Genomic DNA, 26,131 nt, shown 5'->3' with positions numbered 1-26,131 from the left:
ATTATGTATGACAATAAATAGTTTACAATAATTAATGACAGTACTTTTTATTCAAGAAAAGAATCGGATTGACAGCTTTTTTATTTAATAAAAGGAAAAATCAGGTAGCTAGCTTCATACTTGAAGTAAAACATTCATGGAAGTATTGGTTTCTTGTTGTGGTATCTTAAGTGGAGTAATTTATATAACGCCGATGGGTAAGAGCATAATTTTTTGTATTTGTTTTCTCTAAAAGTTTATGGAATTTTTATTTTTTATAGTATTTGTTTTCTTTTTGATATTTTCCTTTAGTTTCAACATTTAGTTTTTTCCACTCTAAGCCATTGTAATAGATTAAAGTAATCATTTTTATCTTTTTCCTTATTTCTCTGGAATTTGGCATTTGGATTTTTTTAATGATAAGATCTATAGGATTTAACTCAGGAATTCACTGAAGAATAAATTTAATATTTTTTTCCAAAAGGTTCTGTGGTTGTAGAAATAAACCATAGCTATTTCTGTGTTCCCAAATGTTTTATTTTATTTGATTATGTTGGATTTATAAGGCCTTATCAAGACATAGTTGAGAGTTAAGTACATATGTACCAAAAATAAACCACATGTCCTTTTTCCATAATGGACTTAAAGCATGCACAAATTTATTTCATTTTATCTCTTTTTTCCTCCCCTAAGAACGACCCACATTTCTCAGGAGGCCAATTAACCAGGTGGTACTGGAGGAAGAATCTGTAGAATTTCGTTGTCAGGTCCAGGGCGATCCTCAACCAACTGTGCGGTGGAAAAAGGATGATGCAGACTTGCCAAGAGGAAGGTAAGAACATCATATCAGTGGAAAATTGTTAGATAACCATTGAATAATTAGAAAAGAAGACAACATCCCCCGTTGCACCACCAAACACTCTTACATTTTTAGTGTATTATTTTCACACATAGGAGTTTTACAATTGCAAGCCATATATATGCTGTTTTGTATACTAAAGTCCTCCAGGATTTTGATGTCATATTTTTATTGAAATTTTTCCATAAACCTCTGATCCTCCTCCACTTCATCTATTACCCCAAAATATAATGGATTCCTGAGGTGCTTTCTTTTTCAGGGATCTTTGTAGGTCTTCCATTCTATCACTGCTCAATGCTTGATTGCCTCCTTTAACTACTGCTCTACTGCCGTGATGCTTTGCTACACACTAGATGCTGTCTGCCTTCCTTTACTGCTCAGAGCATCACTAACAAAAGGCTGCTGAATACAGCTTTTAAGATCTGGAGTAAAGGAGAGATCTTGTTCAATACAATACTGAAAAGTCAGCAAGTAGCTGACATTACTATCTGCATAGGAAATTTCTCACTTAGGAACCTACTATGTCAGTTTCTCACTTGCCATATTTTCATGGAGAGCTTCTCCTCCCTCTTTTCTCTTATTCTTATCATCAAACCCTAAAATATAATTGCTCAAATCTCCAGGGTAAGTCTCGAAATGCTCGTCATCTTTTATAAAAGTAAATTTATTTTTTTTTATTTTTTAAATTTTCCCAAGACCTTGTTTGTGTTTTATGATCAAATAAATCTTTCAAGTATTTTTTTTCTGTAAAATTGGCAAGTGTAGATTTAAGATTTGTTTTCCATGTCTTACCACCATGAATGATACTACAATAAACATCAGGGTGCATATATCTTTATGGATAAATTTTAGGAGTACATACTCAAAAGAGAGATTGCTGAGTCATATGGTAATTCTATTCTTAATTTTTTGAAAAACATTAATTTGTATACTCAAAACTTATATCATTATATTAACCAATGTCATCCCAGTAAATTTAATTTAAAAATAACAACAAAGAAAAGAAAAAAACACACAAAAAAGATTTGTTTTGCCTTCTTCCTAGTCCTACTTTCTGAAACTACAATCACATCTACAACAATCATAAGCTTTCACTTCCTGCTCTTTTCCTATATTTTATGTAAAAAAAAAATTGTATTCAACTGAGTAAAGTTAAACATTATTTCACAGAAGTCAATTGCCTTTTATGTGCTTTTGTTGGCACTGATCTCACTATTTTTCTGAGTTCATATATCCATTACACATTTCAATTTTATATATCCCTAGAACTGTGACACTATACTTTCTAAAGTGAATTTGAGGCTCCTCAAGTATTCTCAGTGGAGAAACAAGTTAAAAGCAAGGAGTGTTTATGGAACCGAGTTGTTGGGATCCATCTTCTGTGTATAATCAATATTTTTCTTCAAATATGAGAGCACTTTATATATAATTTTAGAATGTTGATGTAAGATTTAGGATTAAAAGATTAATTAAAAGATTAATGAAATTTAATCTACTGTAGACACATGTTAATTGTCAATCACTGGAAGTGAATAGCTTTGTCCCAAAAAAAGGAAAGGAAAAAAAAAAAAACTTTCACTTTAGAATAAGTTTGGATTTGTAGGAAAGTTATAAAGATAGTACAGAGAATTTCCATATACCTTATACCTAGTTTCCCCTATTATTAACATTTTTCATTACTGTGAAATTTTGTCACACCTAATGAACAAATGTTAATACATAATAATTAAAGTTTTTGCATTATTTTGATTTCACCAGTTTTTCCATTAATGTCTTCCTTCTGCTCCAGGATCCAATTTAGGGTATTTATTTAGTTGGATATTATAGATTATAGCATTTAGTTGTCATGATTTCCCAGTCTCCTCTGGCCTATAACAGATTCTCAGTCAGACTGTATTTGTATTACCTGGCAGTCTTAAGGGGTACTGGCCAGGTATCCTACAGAATATTACCCAAACGTGCAATGTCTGGTGTTTTCTCTTGTTTACTCTGCATTGGTAGGATTTTAGACAGAAAGTCACAAAGGATGACTTTTTCATCACATGATATCAGGGGATACATGATATTCACATAACATATCTGGTGATCCTGCCATTTTTAATTATTAAGCAATATTTAGTTGACAGAAGTTTCAAAAATAGAAAGCTATAAGAGTATATTGTATTTCAATGGGTCTATGTCTTTGAATTAAGATAAACTAAAATTTAAATCCACTTTGATTTTTTTCCACAGTGCTCTCTAGGCATTAGGTCATAAACCTGACAGCTTCAAATATTGAAAATGGATATACTTTTGACCCAGCAATTGAGCTTTTGGATATTTATCCAAAAGAAAACCAAAACAATAAATCATAAAGATCTATGCACCCCTGTGTTTATGGCAGCATAACTTACAATAGCCAAGATATGGAAGCAACCTAAATGCCCATATATACAATGGAATATTATTCAGCCATTAAAAAAATGAAACCCTACCATTTGCAATGACATGGATAGACCTAGAGTTTATTATGATGAGTGAAATAAGTCAGACAGAGGAAGATAAATATGATTTTACTTAAAGAACAAACTAATCAAAAACAGATTCACAAATATAGAGGACAATTTGGTGACAGCCTGAGGGAAAGGGGATTGGGAGGCTGAGAAAATGGGGTGAAGGGTTAAAAAAGTACAAATTAGTAGTTGATAGATAGTCACAGGGATGGGGTGCATGGTATAGGGAATTCAGTTAGCATTAATGTCATGGCTAGTTGGAGAGAAAGAGCAATTAGAAGATCATTCTATAAACTATATAAGTGTCTAACCAATGCACTGTATATTTGAAACTAATAAAATAAAATTTAAAAAGTAAAATAAAATACAATAAAAAAAAATGACAACTTTAGTCACTGCAGTATTCTCCAAATTTTGCCAAGTTCATTTGCTACAAAGGTCACTTACAAACAGGTAAAAAAAAAAAGATAGTATTAAAACTACATGTCTAGAATGTACGATATATAGGCCCCTATAGATAGCTTTGAAACTTTGAGAAATCTTACCTCTACTAACTTCCCTTAAAACATTTCATTTTGTTCGTCCTTTTGATTCTTTTCTTACTGGTGTGATAGTACTATAGTACTTTGTGTGACCAGCTAAATATTTTTAAAGCATTTAGCAAATGGAAATGCTGTATAAGCTTTAAATCGTATGATAGAAAGGCTTAAAGCACGGATCAGTGAAATATAGAAATTGAGGTCAATATTTTTATCATGATAAAAGGCATGTACTTTTCTTGAATTCTCAATCTTTAAATGGTATTTCAAAGAAGCTTATTTGTCCTTAGATTTGGATACATTAGCATAAGCTTCACTTATGCATAATGAAGGGAAAAGAGACCTCTTTACTTGGTGAGGAATAACAGTAATGATTTTTCACCAACCATAGCCTAGATCAACAAAATTGAATCTATTACATTATTTAGGTCTCAGACAAGGGCGATGGCCATTGTTCTTGTGTAAGCAATTGTAGGGAGTGGTGTGGAGGATGACATTTCTTTGGCGTAATATTTAATATGATTTGAATAAGGTTTGTGTAGTGGTTAATGCTTAACACATTTATTTTAAATCTTCGTAGGGCAGCTGCATAGCCTGTAATTACTACGTAAGTAATATGTGACTATTTTTTCTTTTGGAGACAAGTAAAGCTTTTCAATTCAAGTTTAAATGTATGAAATGCTGTGATAGATATTTAAACCTTCAGCACAGAAGAAGATATCTGTGCCAACTTTTCAGCAACCAGAGATTAATAAAGGGAGTATTTTTTTTCTCCTCTTTGCCATGGAAATATTTTTAAAGTACTACTCATGTACCTCTTTCTTTGATTTAACTTTAAACTCCTTACCTTTTTGAGTAACTACCTTTAACAAAATGATAATATGTATTTGGTGAATTGTATTAAATGCACTTTTTTATTATGTGACTGCTTCAGGGAGGTGGGAAAAGTTATCAGTTCTCAAGTCCAATAATAACCCTGCTCAACCAGGAAAATTTTCCATGTGACAAAGGGACAACATAACATCTTACTTATACATGCCTTTATTTTATACATGCTACCTTTAAAATATTAATTGCTTGTAGAAACTTCTAGAAGTCCTGCTATTTCACAACTGAAGGTTTCAGAAAGAAAAAAAAAATACGTCACTGCATTTTTTTATGACTGTACCAAGTATCAATATCTTTTTTTCTAGAGAGTCTCAATATAATTGTGCTCAAATAAATCAACACTGACTCATCTATTAGTGACAAAAATTTCATATGCCAATATGAAAATAAAGTGAGCAAAGAAAACAAAATGAGTAAATAGGAAATAACAGTTATAGTTCATAATGATTATGGTTTTAAGAAACATTTTTTTTTTTTTACCTTAAAGCATAATTTAAATTGCAGCAGATTAGTCACTTTTGGGTTTACCACCATTCATTACTTGCCTACTAGGCTTGTAATGCTCATTATAAGTCTGTAAAAAATAGTCATGTTAAGAGAAGTAATTATGCTGTTAACAAATTTTTAATTTTTTTTTATTTTATGTTAACCAGATTGGGTGTTGTAGGAAAATATTTACTTACTGAATACATTAAAGAAAGTCAAAACTAAAGTAATTCTAGTTTCTTTCTTGAGTACTACATCTTTATTTCTGAAGCAAACTTAGAGCTTTTTGCTAATTAATACTCTTAGAATGATCAAGTGCCTTAATCACATCTTTTCACAAAGTATTTCATGTGATAAAAGTTGCCACTATTTATAATAACTGTTGTGATAATCCATCCTATGCCATGTTTCATCATAACAGTATATTACTGTTATATCAAAATTAAAAAAAAATCATACATATACATATATGCTGAAGCTTTATGAAAAATATCATGTATTAATATAAAAGAAACAGAATATAATACATTTATAATGCAATAAATAAAAGTGAAATTAAAATATACCAATGCTACGATATTATGTTCAATCTCATATTAGGAAGGGGAATAAAAATATCCCTTCTCAGAATTGAGGTAAGAAGTAATTTCTTATCTGTGCTTGTCAACACAGTTTAAATTTAAGTTAATTATTATCAGTCCTTTAAAAGACTATAAACAGAAAATTTAATATACTTCATCAATCATATAATTTTCAGTATATCACCATTAGTTAGTTCGATGATATGTCTTACTTCATTTTTATTTATTTTCTAAACTAACTTTTAAGCGACATTAACTTCCATAATAAGGATCTAGAGTACAGAAAGGAATGTTCATAATAGCTTGTCAAAGAATAAAGGAAATAAAATATGCCATGTACATTGTTATGTATGCTTGCAAATTCTAAGTGCAGTTGATGGCTTCCACATAGTGAATATAATTCATGAATATTTCATAAAAATAGAAAAGAGACTGAGAATGAGTTTCAAGATATATATAGTACAAAATTCTATCAATTTTCCTGAACCTACTGGATAAATTTCTTTTTCTAAAGTGCAAGTCTATTTTAAGAGAGACTTTTTAGAGTTCTTATTTCCATGAAATGTGAGATTCACATAAATACATGATTCCTTAAAAAAAAAAAGAACTGAATAGAGCCGCTTATAATTCCCTTTTCTGTGGTATTTTTAGACTAAGTGATGGGTCTTTGCACTTAGCCCTGGAAAAATTTTCTTGTGTTAATTGTTTGGAAGCGCCATTGTTTAGAGCATGTGCTTCTGAGATGCAGAGATGCTGAACAGGTGCTCAGCCACCCTGCTGAGGAGCTAGTCCTTCTTCACATACAGTGTGTGCTTCAAGGACATGTGGTAATTTGGGCTCCTGATAAATAACCATGCTGATTATGTTGGCTGGTCAAGATTGGTCAATTAAAATGTTTTTTGAAAAGAGAGGGAAAACACTGGAAGTAGGAGCAAAGCAATATATATAAAACATTGTATGTGACACTTGAAAAGTGCATCAGTCCCTAAGATTCAGAAATCTAAAGAAAAGTGTAAGTTAATATTCTATGATTTTTCAGCTATACAGATATCTTAGCCATTGCTGTCTGAAAAAAAAAATTAAAACTGCATGAATAATATTGTGGGATTTTTTTTAATACAGCTACCAATAACACAAAGAATATTTAGGCCATTGTCAGGGATATTAGACTTTAGGACTATTTTGATGCTTTTTGATCATTTATCCACTTAGTTATATTCTCACGTTCTGGAAATGATGTTTTAAATTTTTCTACTACTAAGTAGAAATGTGACCTTGAAGAAGCTATTTAAGCTCTTTGTGCTTTACTTCCTGTAGCTATGGGCCATGGATGCGATGGGACTAATGATTAACCTATGCTTTGACTGCCTTGTACAGGGCGAATAATTATGCCATCCATTCTAACCCCAAAAGTTATTAAAATGATATAATTAATTCAAAGCACTGTAAACACATTACAATAAAGGCACATAACAAGTGCCCCAGTTTTATAAATGTAACTGATTGATAGCATTTATTAGTTATATAGAAAACTACAAGCTAAAAATAGTTAAGGCTGAAAAATACAGAGTACTCAATTTTTATGGATACTCTCTTCTGGCCAATTGATTTCCAAAGAAATACATACAATATTATTGATTTAATAGACTTATTTACAAATTTTTCCACTTATTTTGCTGAGCTTGAGAGTTGACACCTTTTTTTTTTTTTTTTTTTTTTTTTTTTTTTTTTTTTTTACATCTGGGAGATTGTACATGCTCCAAATATCATACCCCAGCCCTAGTGCAAGGACCTTCAAATTTCACACATTATATTGTATTGTCTGCTAGCAATAAGAAAATCATGATTTTCATAAGAAACTTATGTAACAATAAAAGCAACGGTTTTTGGAGGATTTACTATTTGCCATGAACTCTTTAATACTTTTGTTATACATTAATTTCATTATTTTAAAGAACAGTGTTCTAATGTAATATAACTCTCATCATTTGAGGGATGTGGAAACAGAATCTTAAAGAATTTTCCAAAGTCACCTTAATATGTTTTAGGGCCAGGACCTGATTTGGAATCTATTCAGCATGAAACCTGTATTTTAAGCAAAAAGGTTTCATAATTATGTGATTATTAATTATGTAGGGACTTGAGTCACAGATATTATATTTTAGATAAAATTTTAGATAATCAGCTAGAAACACAGTAATATGAGTAACTTCATAGGAATACTATTATAGCATTACTGTTAAGAGAAATTTTTTGAACAATTTCATAAGTCACACATAAAATGTCTTGGTGTTTTGAAAATCTAAACTTAGATTAGGTCAAAGCTATTGACTTGGAGGCTGAAGATATAGATTTTATTTACAAACAGGACTAATTAACAACTTTTAGAGGAATGTCAAAATGGCAATTTTTCTGTGTTTTCATCAAGTAGGTGCTAATAGTTGCTGTTAACACAAAACTGATTGCCACCTAGGGTGTAGAGTGCAAGTCGCCTTGTCCTGTGACTACACTGGCCCATCTGTTGAGAATCTCATCTTAGGAACAATGCAGGAACTGGCATCCAATTTGAGCTCTGGCCAGTGGTCAACTCACAAGCTGGGACACACTTGGAGTATGAAATGCCTTGAAGTCAAAGATGTGTTGCTGTCCATTAACTGGCAGCTCTTGCGTTGTCTGTAGGCAGAGCCAAGACCAGGTGCCAGCTTGCGGAGCAAAAAGATCTGCCTGAGTGCCACCTGTCATTGCAACGTGGATATTGTCTCACATAGGAGCCACAGCAGGTGTGTTTCTTCCATCAAAGTGTGGCTTGTTAGAACATTCAGCTAGGCTGAGGTCAAGACTAGGGCAACATTTTATCTTAGCCCAAACTGTAGGACAAAACAAAGGCTTACCAGGAGATAGTCACCATGTTATACCATGTCCTACAGGTGAATATACTGGATATTTACCATTGAAGATACTCTCATACCTAGATTTTTACCTTGATTATAAACAAAATGTAAAAAGAAAAAGTTATTTAGTTGACTATATTAACACAAATCTTTGTCTTCATAAGACGATTGTGGTTAAAATCACTTAGATGATTTATACTTACCCAAGGGGTAATGTGGGTTTGCAAGGTAAACTGGAATTTACAAGATCAATGTTCTTATCCTTGCTCTGCCAAAATGTATCATGGTATTTTAAACAATTTACATGTCTGCATACGAGAGTCCACATCTTCAGAATGTGTAAATTGGAATAGATGGCTTCTGTGGTGACTTTAAATTATGAAATGGTTTGATTCTATGAATAGTAACAACTCAAAACAATTTTTAAAATATGATAATACTTTTTTTATAGGAGTTTTAAAAAGTTAAAATGGATGGGCCTAAAGAGAAAAAGTAAAATTATATGTGTGTCCATTATCAATGACAATTATTTTTTTGTATTTTGCATATAGCTTGTTATATGTGTGCATATGCATACATATATGTACATATATGTGTGCATATTTTTAAATTCAACATTGTTTTAACCCTGAGTGCTTTTTTTAGTTTTTTATAGGAAAACTCTAGTATGATTCAAAAGAGTTGTTTTTATTGCATTTTCCTTTTCTATAACTATAATATTAATAAATTATAACTACATAGTGCTTGCTCTATGCCAGATATACTCTAGGCATTTCACATTAACATATTTATCTTTAGGACAACCCCATGTTGTTGTTGTTGTTGTTGTTGTTGTTGTTATTCCCATATTACAAATGAGAAGAAGTAGACACAAAGAAAGTGTGACAAAATCAATCACCTGGTAAGAGATCTAAGATATCTGGTTCCAAAGGCCATATTCTTAACCATTATTGAATGAAACTGGGAGGAAACAGCTTTCTTCCATTCTCCATTTGGGATCGAGGATTAGAAAAAGACAGTTTGGTAAATGCTTTCCTAGAACTGTTATTTCTCTCATATAGTGACAAAATATATCTGTGTAATAAAGTACATATTAAAGATTTTATATTTTTATTATAATGGCACTTATCAGTTAAATATAAATTCATTATAACGTAGGAAATGAATAAGGTCGATCAAAAAAAAAAAAAAACTCTTTATTCTCCACTGGCCATTGAAACAAAGTTTAGAATAATTCTATCTTCATCCTTACAGGATATTTTAACTTAATATATTCATGTGTTCTCCTTAACACTGTATCTGGAAATAAAAATAAAGTCATTGAAAACACATCAAAAACTAAAGAAATGTTTACTGAGATAATTAAATAGTATGAGTGTGGGTTGCTTCATAGTGTAGTGATTAGCACAGCTACTTTACACACAGAAGGTCCTAGGTTTGTGACCCAACTGGAGCCACGGACCATATCCTGGGTGCACCAGACCTCTTAGGGGCACCAGACACCCGGGAGGCACACCACAACACGAGCATGTGGGAGGGGATGCCCTGCCTTCAGACATCCAGTTCTTAAGGGGGAAAGGCAACATCCATAGGTCAAGGGTGGAAGTTAAAGAAGGGGGAGGAGGGAATTAAAGAAGAGTATGAGTGTATAAATAAATAAGTAGTATGAGTGTATAAATCAAGAACTATAAGCACTTTTAGGGCATGATAATTTATCTTTTTATCTTCATTTCCTAACTATTCAAGGAAAGATTGAATTTACTAAGAGACTGTTATTTTCTGTTTTCTTGGTAATATTTGATTATCAATAATTTTATGGACAGTTATGAATTGGCAGGCAGGACTAAGTTTCAAATTTTGTATTTCCTACCAATGTGATGGCATTATTATTATTATTATTTCTTCTTATAATGGACCATCCGGAACAGATGCTGCTCAACCAGCTATTCAGTCAACTGGTATAAATTGAAAAAGTAAAAAAAAAATAAAATAAAATAATTCGAGACCCAGTGTTACAGTGACACAATGAATGGCTTTGTTAATGTGTGAAAGAGATAAATTGTCAAAGATAAGAAACAAGAGAACAAATACTTTCAAAGCATTGAAAGAACATATCCCATCCCACACATTATAATCAATTATTGGTGGAACCTACTTTAGTTGTTACATAGTATTAACTCATTGAACTTTCATTCTAAAAAAAAAAAAAAAAACATATTTAGGGGTAGGTGCTTGCCATTGAGACACAGTGAACATTTGCCAAGAAATAAAGTACTAGAAATTTGTTCTGAGGTCATCCATTATATAGATCTACAAGATAGACCTGTGACAAGATAGATATCCATGGAAAATTTTGCTAATCATTTTTATGAGCAAATTTAACATTAGAAGTACAAAAGTTACTGTAATATCTTTCATTTCATCAAATGTACAGGCTTTTGGATCCTTTGTAAAGAATATCCAATTAAGTATTCTATGTCACTGCAATTCATAAAACAAATGGCACTTATTATAAAAAATAAGTGATGAAAACATTGACTATTCCATCATTAACCTGCATTTTCTAAGAGTTTTGTTCAAATATTTATAACACAAATGACAGAAACAAAAAGTCAATCAGGACTCTTACCTTTGAGGGATTTTATATATATAGAAAAAATATTTTCTTCTCATTCTGAACTTAATTTGTAGTAAGATGTTGATTCTTCAAATGAATGAAAAATCTCCAATGTAGACTGATGAAATATTATATTTCAAGAATTACTTCAAAAATAATTATACATATTTACTAAAAATTTTTTATGTGTCGGCATTACAAAAAGATGAGTTTGTTCTAAAGTATTTTAGTAGAGGGTATGAGATATGGGTACTATTAAGTATTAAATAAGGCAAACTATATTAAAATTATGATATGCAAGACTCTTTATAAAGTTTTAGAAAATAAGAGCTACTTTAGTCCCATGTGAGACTAGAGATTGGTCTGAAAGGGAGAATAGAACCTCATAAGTGGAGCCGCAAAGACTGTTCCGAGAGATGGAAGCAGGATGAAAAGCTTTGGTGGTGGAAAAGATAGGTCAACAATTAGTGCTTTGGCTTGCCTGGAGTGGAGTGGAGTGGCACTTAAGGCCAAAAGGTTACTTGAGGCTTTATTATGAAAGACTCTAGTTCCAAGAAAAGTATTTACACTGAACACACTATTAAAAAGTATTTACACTGAAGCACATTGAATAAAAATATATTTGTGTCTTTATGGTTAGAAAATCAATTCTTATATTTATATACAGGGTGGCTTGAATTAGAGAATGTTTGGAGGTAGTCATATATAGTAAGAAGTTCTTTAAGTTAGGGAATTACATTGGGATATTTCCTGTGAATATACAAACATACATAATAATACAAGTGGCAACACAATGAAAAGCTCTATATTTCAGTTGGATATTGATTATATGTCAGGATTTATAGGAAAAGAGAGGTTAAAAATAATACCGAAGTTAATAGTTTGAGGGCCTGGATGAAAGTTTTGTCTTTAATAAGGAGAGAAGTAAAAGATTTGTTTGGTCTAATCATTTTTAATCATTTATCATCTGTTACCAAATTAAAGATAGAATTGTTTTTGAGATCTTACAGTACATTTTCTCATAGTTAAAGAGAAAAAGATTGACAATTGACTATGATATGCCATCTCTGGAAAATGATTTCAAAGTTCAGTGATGCTAAAATATGAAAAATGTGTATATTTAAATTGATTAACTATAGGAGTAATAGCTAACATTTACAAGTGCTTTACTTGTAAGCAATTCATTTAATTTTCACAATTGCCTTAAGAGACAGGTATTTTTTATAATCCTTATTTTACAAATGGAGAGTTTGAGGGGCAAATTTAAGTGGTAGAGGGAGATTTGAATTCTAGAACTCTAACCCTAAAGTTCACTCTCTTATCAAGTACATTGAAATTATTCATTTTTAAATAAAATTATATTAAAATAAAAGCTGTTTTTGAGGGCCCCACTGGTTTTATGCCAGGTGTTTATATAGTTTATAACTACCCTTTCTAACAATCTTGAAGTACAAGTCCTCTCTTTAAACAGAGGACGAAACTGAAGCTTAGAGACAATAAAAAATGTGCTACGGGTTGCAGGATCCATGGTTAGCAATGCTGAATTGAAAATCCAGGTCTCTCTGGAGCGAAAAGCTTGTGTTCACTGTTCATTTCCCATTTTGGACCTGGAACACCCTTTATTCTATGTTTTTTTTTTTTTTTTTTTTTTTTTTTGGTATTTCTGTGTAATCTCATCATTATTGTAATTATTTATTTTTCTATCTCCTCAACTTTCTTTACCATATTTACCTTTAATCTTAAATATCCAGCCCTATATATGACATGTGGTGCTCAGTAGATATACATTTAGGGCAATGATTCTCATCCGGGGCTGATTGTGCTTCTCCCACTTCCAGACAACATTTGGCAATGTCTGGAAACATTTTCGATTGCCACTGTCATCTAGTGAAGAGAGGCTAAGAATGCTGCTAAACATCCTATTATGCACAGGACAACCCCACAGCAAAGAGTAATCTGGTCCAATGTCAATAGTACTGAGGTCGACAAACCCTGATTTAGTGGAAAAGATGAACCTGGGCGTCACTTGCCTGAATGCTGTTTGATGTAATTTAAATTTTTGTTTTTAATGCTATGGAAAAAAAAATAATAGAATATAGTTCAAAGAAACAGATTTCAAAGATAATAGTCCTTTTTTTTTATTGTCTTAGTTATGAAGGTACACCAATGAGATGGACAAATAATACCATGAATGAGTTTGACATAACTATGTCATCATTGAACACAAGAAGAAGGTCCTTTATTTCAGTAATGACTGTAAATGAATGTATATTTTTACATATTTTCTAGAATATATGAGACTGGGAATTTTCTTTCTATCATTTGCTCATTAAATAGTTGCCAAATTGATAAAATTAGTTGAGTAGCTAAATTATAAAATTATCTGAACCTTCATTTTCAAATAGACCTACCAATCCATAAGTTACATGGTAAACTTAATGATGCCAAGTGCCCCTCTAGCTGCGTTGAATTTCTAAATTATTGCATAAGTATATTTCACTAGGAGATTTCTATGGGTAGAAGGAAAAAGGAGAGCATTTTGAATCTTCTATAACATGGCCCAGACTGAACATCCCTCTGATAATGCAGAATCCACCCCCAAACCCAATAACTCAGTGGGAGCTCACTTCAAACACCTCGAAGGAGACTTCTTGAAGTTTGTCCTACAAAAACTACAGATACACTAAGAAGGTGGCATATTCAAAATACATTTACTCTGGACTTGCAGTCCCTTATTTCATAGAGTTCATTCCTGACGCAAAGGAGTACAAAAAGAATGGGAGCTGCCTGTCAAAAGGTCTGGTCCGAGCTTGTGAGTATAATCTCTAAAGTTCTTTTCTAAAAGGACTTAAAGTTAAGATTGATTTCTAACCAAACACACCACTGTGAGATATATCCACTTTTCCAAATCCGATGTTTCAATTTCTAATTTTGTTGTAAAACCAAATTGTCTTAAACTAACTTAAGCCAATGAAATAATTATTTTCTAAATTGAAAACATTTAACCTGTCCTCACCACTTTATTTATTCCAAAATGCTCTCCTTAATTGTGATATAAGTGCATTTTTCAATAAATTTTATGTTCTAATTAGTTAAAAATATTAGATATATTAAAAATAATATATCTAAATGACTGCAGATATTATTTTATTTGAATAATTGATTAAACATTAGTGGAAAATTTATTACAAGGATGGTTACATTTTAAAAACAGCAATGGAAATAATGAAATATTTCTTTATTTCATTATAAACCAAAGGAAAAAATCCTAATATCTCTAGAATAGTTTGAATTTGATCTTTCATGAGTGTGGAAGAAGTATTCTACATACACACATACATACACACACACCTATTTAATCTCTAAATTTTTAAGAGATTTAAATTCAGTGAAAATCAAAATAACTATGTAAAGATATTAAAAATTCTCTGCAGTTTTGAAAACAATAATGTAATTTACAGTGATAGATCTTTGTCCTATAGATAGATAGCTATCTATCTATCATCTATCTATCTATCATCTATCTATATATATATATACACACATACATATACATACACACATTTACATATATACACATATAAAAATACTACTTGATATTTATATATATACATTCTACATATACTCTAAAAAATACTCTTCACCAGCCAAATAGTGAATATCGTGTCAATGATAAAAATATAGTTATAATGATAAAATTGTATTGTTAAGCCCTTTGATGTTAATATTTGATGTTAATGAAAAATTATCAATAATAAAATGTACATATCATTTTATCATATACATTTTATCTTAAAGTTAATTTTTGTCTTAAACATCAGGTACCTCACATTTTTATTACTGCTGTAGGTCAAACTTAAATTTCTTTATCTAGGCAATAGGTGTACATGTGGTTTTCAAGTTAAACCATAGAATAAGGTTAGGTATGAGAAAGGTTATTCTCTTTAAGTTAGTATCTCCTTTAAAGTATAGATTGATCCAGAAACTTGTGCAATGTAGTCTTAAATGTGGTAATAGTTAATAATTGGAAGAAATTGAACACATAGAGCATGCTTTGAAATGAAAAAATGTTGAGTAGAAGTTACAATTTAAACAAAACTAGAGTAAAAGTTCAGGGAACTGAAAATAAAGTGATTCTTAATGCTCAAAATGCACCCTGTGTTGTTAACAGCTTCTTCTTTATATGGACTTGGCATTTTGATTTTGTCATCAATGATGTTTGGTGTTGGTAAAAGAATACGATTTTCTTCTCTCTGTATATATGTAGCCTTCCTTTATTCCTTCGTGAAAAAATTGATCTTGACAGTCTATTAGGTTTGATTCTCTGAGCATATGACAGTGAACAAAAGTGACATGGTTATGCCTTTATGAAGCTTAAAATCTAGAGGTATGGACAAATATTAAACAAATTAGTCTTGTGTCAGGATGAGCAGAAGTAGTTAGGCTAAAGGGAGAGAAAGTTGGGAGATATGAAGAAAGGTCCAGACGTGAGAACACAGCATTTGCAGAGAGGCAGAAGCAGGAGGATTTTGGAGTATAGTTGAGGGCTTTAGTGTAAGGTAGACAATGAGGCAAGATGCGACTGGAGAGGTGAGCAGAGACCAGTACAGGAAAGACATACAGGTCATGTTCAGAAGTTTGCACATCTCTCTAGAGAGCTTGCCAAGGGTAAACTGAATATTTATTAGTCTACTCTTGATATATAAAGAAGATAGTAAACTATTATATTAATACTTGGGTTTTTGCCAGGCAAATGCAGCAGAAAGGCAGAAGGACAAGAAAAGTGAGAATACTGGCAAGCAACTTATGGACCATGGAATCTAAGTAGGATAGAGAAAGAAGTGATTATGTAAAGGATTGATGGTGAGAAATAGAAGAAGAGGTTCTTTTTGTAAACTGATTAAGACAGTAGAAAACATCAGAGGTTATAGTATTTGAAATTCAGATTTCAAAAGTGGAGCCATTCCAGCTGAGATGAAGGGTCCTGCTATGAGACATTGGCCAAAAGAAAAAAAAAAAAAAAAAACAGTATCACTGAAAGAGGAGATATGAGTGAAGTGAGGGGCAGCTATGGAAAATTTCATGTGACATTTATTGGGTATTTATTAAACATCAGTTTTAGGTCTCTCAATACTCTAAATGTGTTAACTCATTTAATTCTTAAAATAGCTCTATGAAATAGGTCCTATTAATTATTATATTTTTTAAAGAGGAAGAAATTCTAAAGATCCCAATTCCATCGGAAGACATGATACCTATTCAAAGAAGTATGGCTTTGTTTTGTTTTGTTTTGTTTTTGTTTGTTTGTTTGTTTTATGAGAGAAGATATGTAACTTATTTTAAAATATTTATTGAGTGAGTACTTTGTGTCAGTCACTAATTGTGTGAGATGGCAAAGAGGATTTTTCCTACTTTTTCTTCAACCTTTTTACTAACCCTCAGGAAAAAGTCGGATTTCCACTGGGGTGAGGGTAACTCTGAAAAAGATAGAGAATAAGGAATTTTTACAAATCAATGAACAGGTAGTTAAGAAGGCAGAGGAAAAATTTTCTAGAGGTGGCTACAGAAATTTTGTGAGAGTTTGTGTCAGAGGAGACAAAGCTCATGGCAGAGGAGAAAAATGAAAGATAACGGGAGAAGATGGAAACTGGCAGTGACAAAGGACAACAGGCTCTGAACTTCACAGTTGTCCACGAGTTTGCCAAGAGAATTACCATTGTCTGTCCGTCAGAGGTGGTGGAGATGGGAGAGACAGGGGCCTTCAAAAGGTGGCAAAAGTCTGAAGTGATTAAAACTCACAAGCACTTTTTGTCCGGGGGAAGCAGGACACTTTGGCCTTTCTGGAAGGGCTAAGCCGTAGTTAATTTAATTGCCCAAGCTCCAGAGTCTGGTTATAAGTTGATCAGTGTCTGAGATCCCTGGTCCCGATCTTTCAAGCCTAATTGTACTTTGATCTGAAATCTGCACTTCGTTAAGCCAACTATTGTTATCCTAGTGTGTATATTTTTAAACATCTTTTTTTGCCCGTTTGTTTTCTCTTAGCTTTTTAGTTGGAAAACGCCCCGATATATCAACTGTGCTAAAGGGACACTTAGAAGAGGGGCTTTTCATCTCTGGGTCAGGATGACAAGGAGGGAGCCACCTTGTATGACTGGTTTGGAGGTAACAAGGATAGCACTTACAGAAAGCCAAGAGAACCTAACAGGTTACTGTGTTATTTAAGACAGAGTCAGAAAGCCATCATATTTCAACTTTCATTTTAGCTTTCTGTAGAGACTCCTGAAACAGAACAGAAAGTTCTCTGCAGAGATTACCTTGCCTCTATCAATTTCCCTACGAGTTTAATCTCCAAAGGTTTTTGTTTCCTTTCCTTTTCCAATGACTGTTACATTAATTTTTATTTTTAAATGATAGTTGTTCTTTACATTGCTCTTAAGTACTCTGCCCAGAAATACTTGCCATCTGAGCCCTGAAAAAATAGGTAAAAATTCCTTCATCCAAACTATAAATATCAGCCTGCATTATAATCATAGATTAAAAAAAGTATGTGACACAGGTTGGCTACAGTGTATAGAATCCTTTTGCCTGCAGAATAAGGTCCTGTTGTTCTCAGTTGTGATTTAAGAGCTTGACTTTAGGATACACCTCAAATAGTCACTATTAGGAAAATATCATTTGGGATTTAAGTTACTAAAGAGAACTTAAGTGAGTTTTAATAACAGTTTCAAGTGTTGTCTGTGAAAGGATTTTGTTTAACAAACTGTGACTGAAAAAGTTTTAGGAAAATCGAGAAACTTTTTCTATTTTCAACTGTCAAGAATGAAAAAATCAAAATATTTAAATTTCTCCAAGAAAGGTTATATTTTATACAAGGGTGTCTTGATTCAGAATTGTGAGTTGTTAAAATGCATTTTCGTTGACCAGTTGAAAACCATCATCACTGTACAAAATGGCTTTATCTTCATTTACACTGCAATCCATACAGTGGTATTGATTAGTTCAAGAGTGTGTGTTTAATTATCAATAAATAATTTCATAAGATTAGTAAGTGATTTTTTTATCTTAAAAATCCTTCTGTTGAAAACAAGGCAATAGACTCTGTGACATTTTCGTATAAAAGCTCCATAGTTAGATTTTCATTCAGTTATGGAACTATGAGATACCCATCATTGCAAACATTTATTTTCTGAAATAATCTAAAAGATGTAAAGTGATCTTTTGCTGTTGGAATTGAGTACAAGTCTTTTAAAAACTGGAAACAAAGTTTTTCAAGTCTCCCTAAGGAAAGACATCTTTATTTGCATAGAAATTAAATGTTTTCTGGTTCAATTCATAGTTTTTATTGTTGGCCAACTTAATGATTAATAAAGCAGCTATGTAATACAATTTTAAGTGCTAAGTCAAAACACTTGTTCTAGAATTGGAGCCAGGCATCTTATAGCAAAAAGTAATAGGTGATTACAAAAACTAAAAACATTGAGAAAATAAATTTCCTTCCGTGAGAAACAAAGGTGCTTTTGAGATAAGAATCACCGTTCAGGATGTTTTATTAACATAGAACCCTCGCGTAATCCAAACAAGGCAATAAAACGCAGAGACTTGAACTGAATATGGTAAAATAACCCTTTGTAATAGAAATTATAGTGTATTTTCTTTTAGTTTTTTCTTCTCCCTAATTCCAAACTCCATTGTTAAAGGCTTGGAGGAGGAGTTTCCTAAATTATCTAAATTATATTCACAAAAGCCAGGAAATTATGAGGAGTTCCTATCCTAAAAGCTTAATGTGAATTAGGATTGCAAAGTATGAGAAATATATGAAATGTGGCTATATAAAATCGTATAATTTTTCACAAATTTTCTTTGATATTTTCAAAATAAAATTCAATTTATAAGACACCTTCCCAAGAGACAAAGTTTCTTTAGGAGGAAGTAATTAAAAGAAGATTTTTTCATTAAATTTGGAAGTGATTTTAGAATAAAGAATTCTTGTCTTAAAAAAATGAATAATATTTCTCTTTGGAAACAATTATAAGATTATTCATCAAATATAAGATCACACATAAACAGAACCTTGCATACAAACTGTTGTTTTAAGTATTAAAATAAATTTATGTTGTTTTGTTTATTATTCCGCTGAACAGATGGTAATGATTTTGACACAATTCAGTTTTCTTTTTCTTTCTTTTTTTTCCTTTGGGGGGAAAAAAAAAACCACAAAACCAGAGCTTCTTTTCCCACTTTGTCACAGCTGGTTACCAATCAATCTCAATTCACGGTACAGTGATGATAGCACATGTTGTCCGGGGGCCAAATCTGATTGGGTTGCATTTTTCAGCAGTGTTTCATATGAAGGGAAAAAAAAAAAAAGTATCTTTATGGTAGAGACTGTCAGCACACGATTGTACAACTGTCATTAATCAAACCTGGCAACAATGACTGCACTTATACAAGTCTGAGACTGGCAGATTTCGCTATCAAAATCACCCAATTTCTGTTAAGATTTCCTCAGCAGTAATTTTTTTTAATCTGTTTTATTTTTCTTCTTGTTTTTAATTAAAGTCAGATGATACCTCTGACACGATCATATATATTTTACACCATTTTTAAAAAGTAGCTGTTTTACATCAAAGTATGCTTTAGTTATTTAAAATTTATTCTTGACTTTTTAAAGAAAGCTAAGAGCAAATCAGGGCAAGATTTAAATACATTAGATTGTTTAATAAAAGAATAATTTTTAAATGTGTATATATTAGTAAATACATTATGAACCTCCTAAGATGACATTTGGTTTTAGAATAATATTGATAAAAATGTTGATAAAATTCATTTCTAGAATTTTTGAAACTGTAATTCAAAATCAGCAATACAGTAATGCACACTTGCCCCATGCACACACACAGTGTGATAAACACACACATCAAATGGAAGGGGCATATTGCTCGGTGTTAGAAAAATAAATGTACTTGCTGCAGAGGATACTATTCTAGTCTCTATAAATCGAGACAATGATCTCAGCATCTTCTAAAAAATGGTGTTAGGAAATAGGCATTTTTTTTTTGTCATTTATTGTTGTGAAATCATATATTAAATTCTGTTGTAAACTGTGAAGATCTCTTTAAATGTAATAAACTATTTTTCCTAATTTTGTGTGTTATTCAGTCAATATTTATTTCCTAGGGAAAATGAACATTTCTCCAATTACCCAGTGTAATAGTGTAAAGCATCAATGAGATTACTATTAGGCGTATATCAATTTATCCAGAAAGAAATACAAGAAATAAGGTCACATTTATTGGACCTGTGGAAATATTTGACATCTAATTGTTTGTGAAATATGTAGTTTTAAGAAGCAAATTATTGTTTCAGAGAAATCATGACCCATTTGAGAAAACAGACTATGAAGCAGATATTCATGACAATTTTTTCTCCTGACTATGTTTTCCTCAACGTCTGGCTTTAAGAAAGGAATTTATCCTGTTTTGCCTTAGATTGCCTAAATACGAAGTTAATAATGGGCCAAATATTTACTTTTTCTGGGTTTAAAAATATTTTAGACAGGATTTTTAAAAAATCAGTACTCATATTTATCAAGGTTTTGCAATAATATCTAATTTGATCATAATTATACATCTATCTTTTCTCAGGCTTGAGGTGCTTCTTATTACAAAACTTAATAAAGATACCATGATATGTCTGAGTCATTTGTATTTGTCAGAGCACTTCAGGGCTTAGGCTAGAAATTGGCACAGTATTTTAGTGGAGTTGGAAGGAAGCATAATGTCTCCACTGTACAGTATATAATTGTATTGGACTTGTGGGTAGGTGGTGTGAAAAAGGAGAAATAGCAATCTTTGGAGTAAGATTGTCCTTGATTTGAAAATTCAAATGTGTACGTGAAAATGTCAAAATTTTAAATGATGTCAATTGTTCCAATAGCTTAAAAACAGTAGTGAGCCAGAACACACACACACACACACACACACACACACACACACACACACACATATGCCTTTGTGCAGATTTAGCCCAAAAGTGATGAAACTGCAATTATGAATTTATAGTGTCTAGTTTAAATTTCCATACCTCGACCATGAAGCCTGAATTCTAATCACAACTTAGCCACTGAAAGCTTACTTATGATAGTGAATATTTATTCATTGAATCCATTAAGGAAAAATTTGTGGAACAGCTGCCATTGTGGTAGCATATCCCTCGTTTACTGTAATTTTCTTTTATAGATTTATGCATCATGATTAAAAAAAAATGTAACCCTCATGCTGTCTCTTGGTAGAAAGTTGTGACCTGTAATATAGTTGATGAAGGTATTAGGAGACCTGTTTTCCAAAATGATCTAAGCTTTTTCTTCAAACAAATTTCAGGACTCCTAATAACAGTGCTATTTTTCTAATCTTAAAATTAGGAGATTAGACTGGGCTCAATAATTTTATGATTCTTCACAATGTCTCATAATGTTTCTTAGTTTCCTGAAATAGCCAATTTCCATGTATATTCTTATAATTACTAAATTAAATATTATCCTTCCTCCTCTACAGCATTTTATTTAGGGTTTAAGTATTCTTCTTTAATACTGATATTTTGTGATTTGCTGAATATTTTTATGTTCACTAATTTATGGGTTTTTTTTTGTTTTCTAGACTTAAATAACATTCTTTTGAATTTATGTTTCTTATACATGAAGTACATGAATACATGTATGCTACCTTTTTAATATTTATGTCTATAATCCCTTTTAGGATATGTATAAGGTAAAACTGAACATAATATCTCAGATTCTGCTATATCATATTTTATAAAAGTACAAGAAGCTATATGATTGGCTTTCAGGTTGAACTTTATATTCCTAAATTTTCTAACTTTTAAAATAAATATTATCTTTCATTCTTGCTTACCAGAGCTTTTATGGGAATAAATAGTATATTTGAAAATTATTTTTATTATTTTATTTTCACAAGACTTGTAATTGAAACCCTAGTTGCTAAAATAATGAGATAATATTTTAAAGCATTCAGCAAAACATAATACTTTACTTTGTTTTTCCAGAGTCTTCATATTTGTTAGAGATATTTTGCAAGGATTTTATTTCTTCTGGTGCAAGAAGAAAGGTTATTCATTTTTTCATAACTAATTTATAGAGGGAAAGTTATTAATGATAATATGTAAACCAAGAATCTAGATTGCTGGTCAGAATTTGCTGAGTTCTTTATCTCTATCTAGTAGCATTTATGTAATAAATATTTCTTACATTTACGGTACTTTGTTGACATCTATTTAACTTACATTTTATAGCTAACCACTGATATATAAACCTAACAATGGTTCTATGTTTCTTGGTGTAATAAAGTGGGTATATTTCAAATTAGTTAATTTTTCAGTTCTGCATAAACTTGTTTTACTAGTAACTATGCTTTTAAAAAACGACAGAATAACTTCCATCATTTGTTGAGTGATTCATCATTCATTCAATAAACCTGCATCGAGTACATTCATGATCTCATGTGTTGTTTGGTGGGTCTTAGGGTATATAGTTTGAAACAGGATAAAACTAGTTCTTATTCCCATGGGCACACATACTCTTGGAAAGACAATAAACAATAAAACTAACAATTTGGTAGAGATATGTGCTTTTAAAAATAAAAAGTAATAAAGTAACGGGAGAATTATGAAAATAAAGAATAAAAATAAATATAAATAATTTAAAAAAGTAACTAGTGGGCATAGAGCAACTTCACATTGTTTGGACAGGAAAGACATTTTCAAGGTAATATTCATGTTATCTTGAAAATTGAAGATTAACAATGAAAAATGTAGGTGAAGAGTATTCCATGAAGTTGCAATAATAATACAAAGACACAGTGGTAATTAGGTAGTAATGTTAAACAAGGACAATAAGGACCATGTGGTCAGTAGAAGAATGTAAACACATGAAGTTGGACAGATGGACAAGGAGTAAAGATCATCTAAAACCTTGAAGACCGTAGAAATAAGTTTTATTCTAAATAATTTAATGAAAAGCCATTGGATAGTTTCAAACACAATCACATTTAGGTAATCAGTCAGGGATCTGTATTTATGCTCTTCATTCTCCTTAAAACCCTTGGATTACATAACTGCTATTACATTATGGAGTTTGTTGTTGTTAGAAATAGTTGACCTAAAAATGAGATAATTCATAGGAAACCCAAAATTTAAAAGGCTTTCCTTTAGGAGAGTGTATTTTTTTTGGCTGGTGCAAGGAGTAATACCATTAATAGAAACTTCTAGAAGCAATGTTTTATCATATATAGACAATCTAATAGTCAGAGGTATTCAAAGAGGGAAGAGCTCACTCATCATAGGAACAGGCTGGAAGACTGATTGTTGATTGCTGCAGACAGGATTCAAGTGTTGATGGACAATTTCAAAAGTGAGCTTTTAAAGATTTTTTTTTTTTGTATAGTCAAAGAATTTTTATATAAATCCATAATGCTGATAATATTCACAATCTTTCTTTAGGCAAAGATTCAGTGAAAAATAAGAATTTAAAAGATTCCAAGTACCCCAAAATCTGAGAGTCCACAAAGTCTGTTTGTATTAGTTATTAAATTTCAAACTCTTGTGTGATGGGACCTATCAGGATTAGTGTATTATACCACTTATTTCTGATTGGGAAAAGACAGCATGGCTCTCAGAAAAGTGTGCATATCCCATCTTGGATTCAGGAAATGAATGTGTGAGCCAGGGAAAGCCCTAAAGTTGATTCTGGTTCACCCTCGTGTGGAGGCAGACCTCATCCCTTCTAGTTGAGAATCTTTTCACTAGGCTCGAAACCCTATGGCATGTGTTCCTAACTTTTAATGCAGTGCCTGGCATGCAGGAGACATGTCATAAGTATTTCTTGAATTAAAATAATTAAATATTAAAACCATGTCAAATTTCTATGATTTTAAAGGGGATCTTCAATTTCAATTAGAAATTGAAATGAGAAAAATGCACTTTATATGCAATATCATTAAAATTAGCACCCTGAAACCTCTTCCCACTCCAAAGCTTTCTTGTCTCACTGTGAATGGGCTTATTACCTGAATACATGCACTCTCTGTACCTATTTGGAATCTTATAAGTAGTCTAACAAGAATCTCCATATCATCAGACCACTATTCTTATCCAGAGTTTTACAGCCTGTAACCAAAATGCTGTTCTATAGTTAGAAAAAAAGATTTACTATTTGCTTGTAATGGCATGGTATCTTTAAAAGATAGTCACTTTTATTAGTAGCTTCAATTAAAACAATTTATTTCTTCCAAGCAATATTTCATTTAAAACATTTTTCTCTTGGAAAAATATTTGCAATCATTGTAGAATGCACAATTACTATATCCTTGACCAGAGCACCTTTAATAAGAAAAAAAAAAAAGAAAGAAAAACTGCATGTGTGTGTGTGTGTGTGTGTGTGTGTGTGTGTGTACACACATGCAGTGTTCCCATTCCTGTTTTTGGTTTTCTTCCACATTCCTTTAAAAAAATAAGAAATCTCATCAAGACAGATTTCAGACTTATTTGGGTTTCAAATGTAACCTATAATTTTTAATTAAGCACTTTTTCTTACTAAAGAAAAATATAAATAGCGTTCACACTGTATTTATTTCCCATGTTGTTACCTATGTAATAAATGTATTTAACCTGAAATAAAATTTTGCCAGAGGGTATAAATGAATATTTGCTGAATGTGCAATTATATTTCTATCCAAATGATGCAGGTAATGTGGCTTAATTTTTTTTAAATTAACATTCAAAAATTAAACTAAGTGTTTCACTGTAGGGAAGGGGTACCCAAAGAATGGGCAAAGTACCAGGTTGTGAGTCACGGTTCGAGGTTTGAATTCTGATTTTTCTATTTAGTGGTGAAATTACATTGAGCAAATCATTTCACTTGACTCAGGATTAGTTTTCTTGTTTATAAAATTACAATTCCTGCTTCAAAAAAATTGTTTTGAAGATGTTATGAGCTATTGTGTGAGCCTTTTTACTTTTTAAACTGAGGAAATATTTATTTTCTGATTTTTTCTCAATGACAAATCAAAAATAATGTACAATGTAAAGATCTTTATTAACTTAAAATCACGTTTTCATGTGTGTTTGACGTAGAAGAGACTTTATAGACCATTACATTTATCTTCCTCTTTCTTAGCTTTTGAGAAAACCCAGCAATGAAAAGACTTTCTCAGTGTCAAACAATAGCTAATGACAAAACTGTAGCCAGAATTTAGTTTTTTGAGATAAATTCAAAATGTCTGTAAAATACATTATTTTTGATAAGTGTCCGTATCTTAGAGCTAAGCATGTCATACAGAACTATGTTAAATATAGAAAGGATAATTTTTATTAAACATTAACTACATCACCAACACCTTCTCTGAAGTCATCATCAAAATCATGATTTCTCATGTTTCTACTGGCAAAGTTAAGTAGGAAAGTTTCTGTGTTCTATTATTCTTTTATGCATCTCAGTTCAGTAGTTACCCTAAACTGTAAATAAAGCCCATGAAAAAGCCCTAATTAGATAATATGGCAAATTTGAAGCCTTGCAGCATTCACGTTATGTTGATCCTTATGTCGGCAAGAAACAAGATATACATCATGTATTCAATGAATATTTCTTGAGCTCCTAATAGGCATAATAAAAATAATTAACATGTACTGTGCTTTCTGTGTGGCTGTTTTATGTGCTGTATGTGTAATATCTCCTTTAAAGTTCATGTCTACTCCATAGATAGATACAATCAACACGGTTTTGTTAAT

General features: G+C 31.5%; 1 protein-coding gene across 34 annotated transcripts in view; it reads left to right on the top strand.

Annotated features, from left to right (window-relative positions):
* ROBO2 (roundabout guidance receptor 2) overlaps positions 1 to 26,131 on the top strand; it is a 1,504,157-nt gene that overhangs the window by 1,355,274 nt on the left and 122,752 nt on the right. For 33 of the 34 annotated variants that reach the window (XM_036220094.1, XM_036220092.1, XM_036220091.1 and 30 more), the window contains one exon: positions 673 to 811. In XM_036220094.1, the coding sequence (XP_036075987.1) occupies positions 673 to 811 (139 nt within the window). Of the gene's footprint in view, positions 1 to 672; positions 812 to 7,570; positions 8,605 to 26,131 lie in introns of those variants that run through there. The other variant, XM_036220095.1, reaches the window with a different exon arrangement.

This window comes from Rousettus aegyptiacus, unplaced genomic scaffold (genome assembly GCF_014176215.1).
Source record: "Rousettus aegyptiacus isolate mRouAeg1 unplaced genomic scaffold, mRouAeg1.p scaffold_m13_p_4, whole genome shotgun sequence".
NCBI lineage: Eukaryota > Metazoa > Chordata > Mammalia > Chiroptera > Pteropodidae > Rousettus > Rousettus aegyptiacus.
Note: the sequence above shows the minus strand (reverse complement) of the source record. Positions and strands in the feature narration are given on the sequence as shown.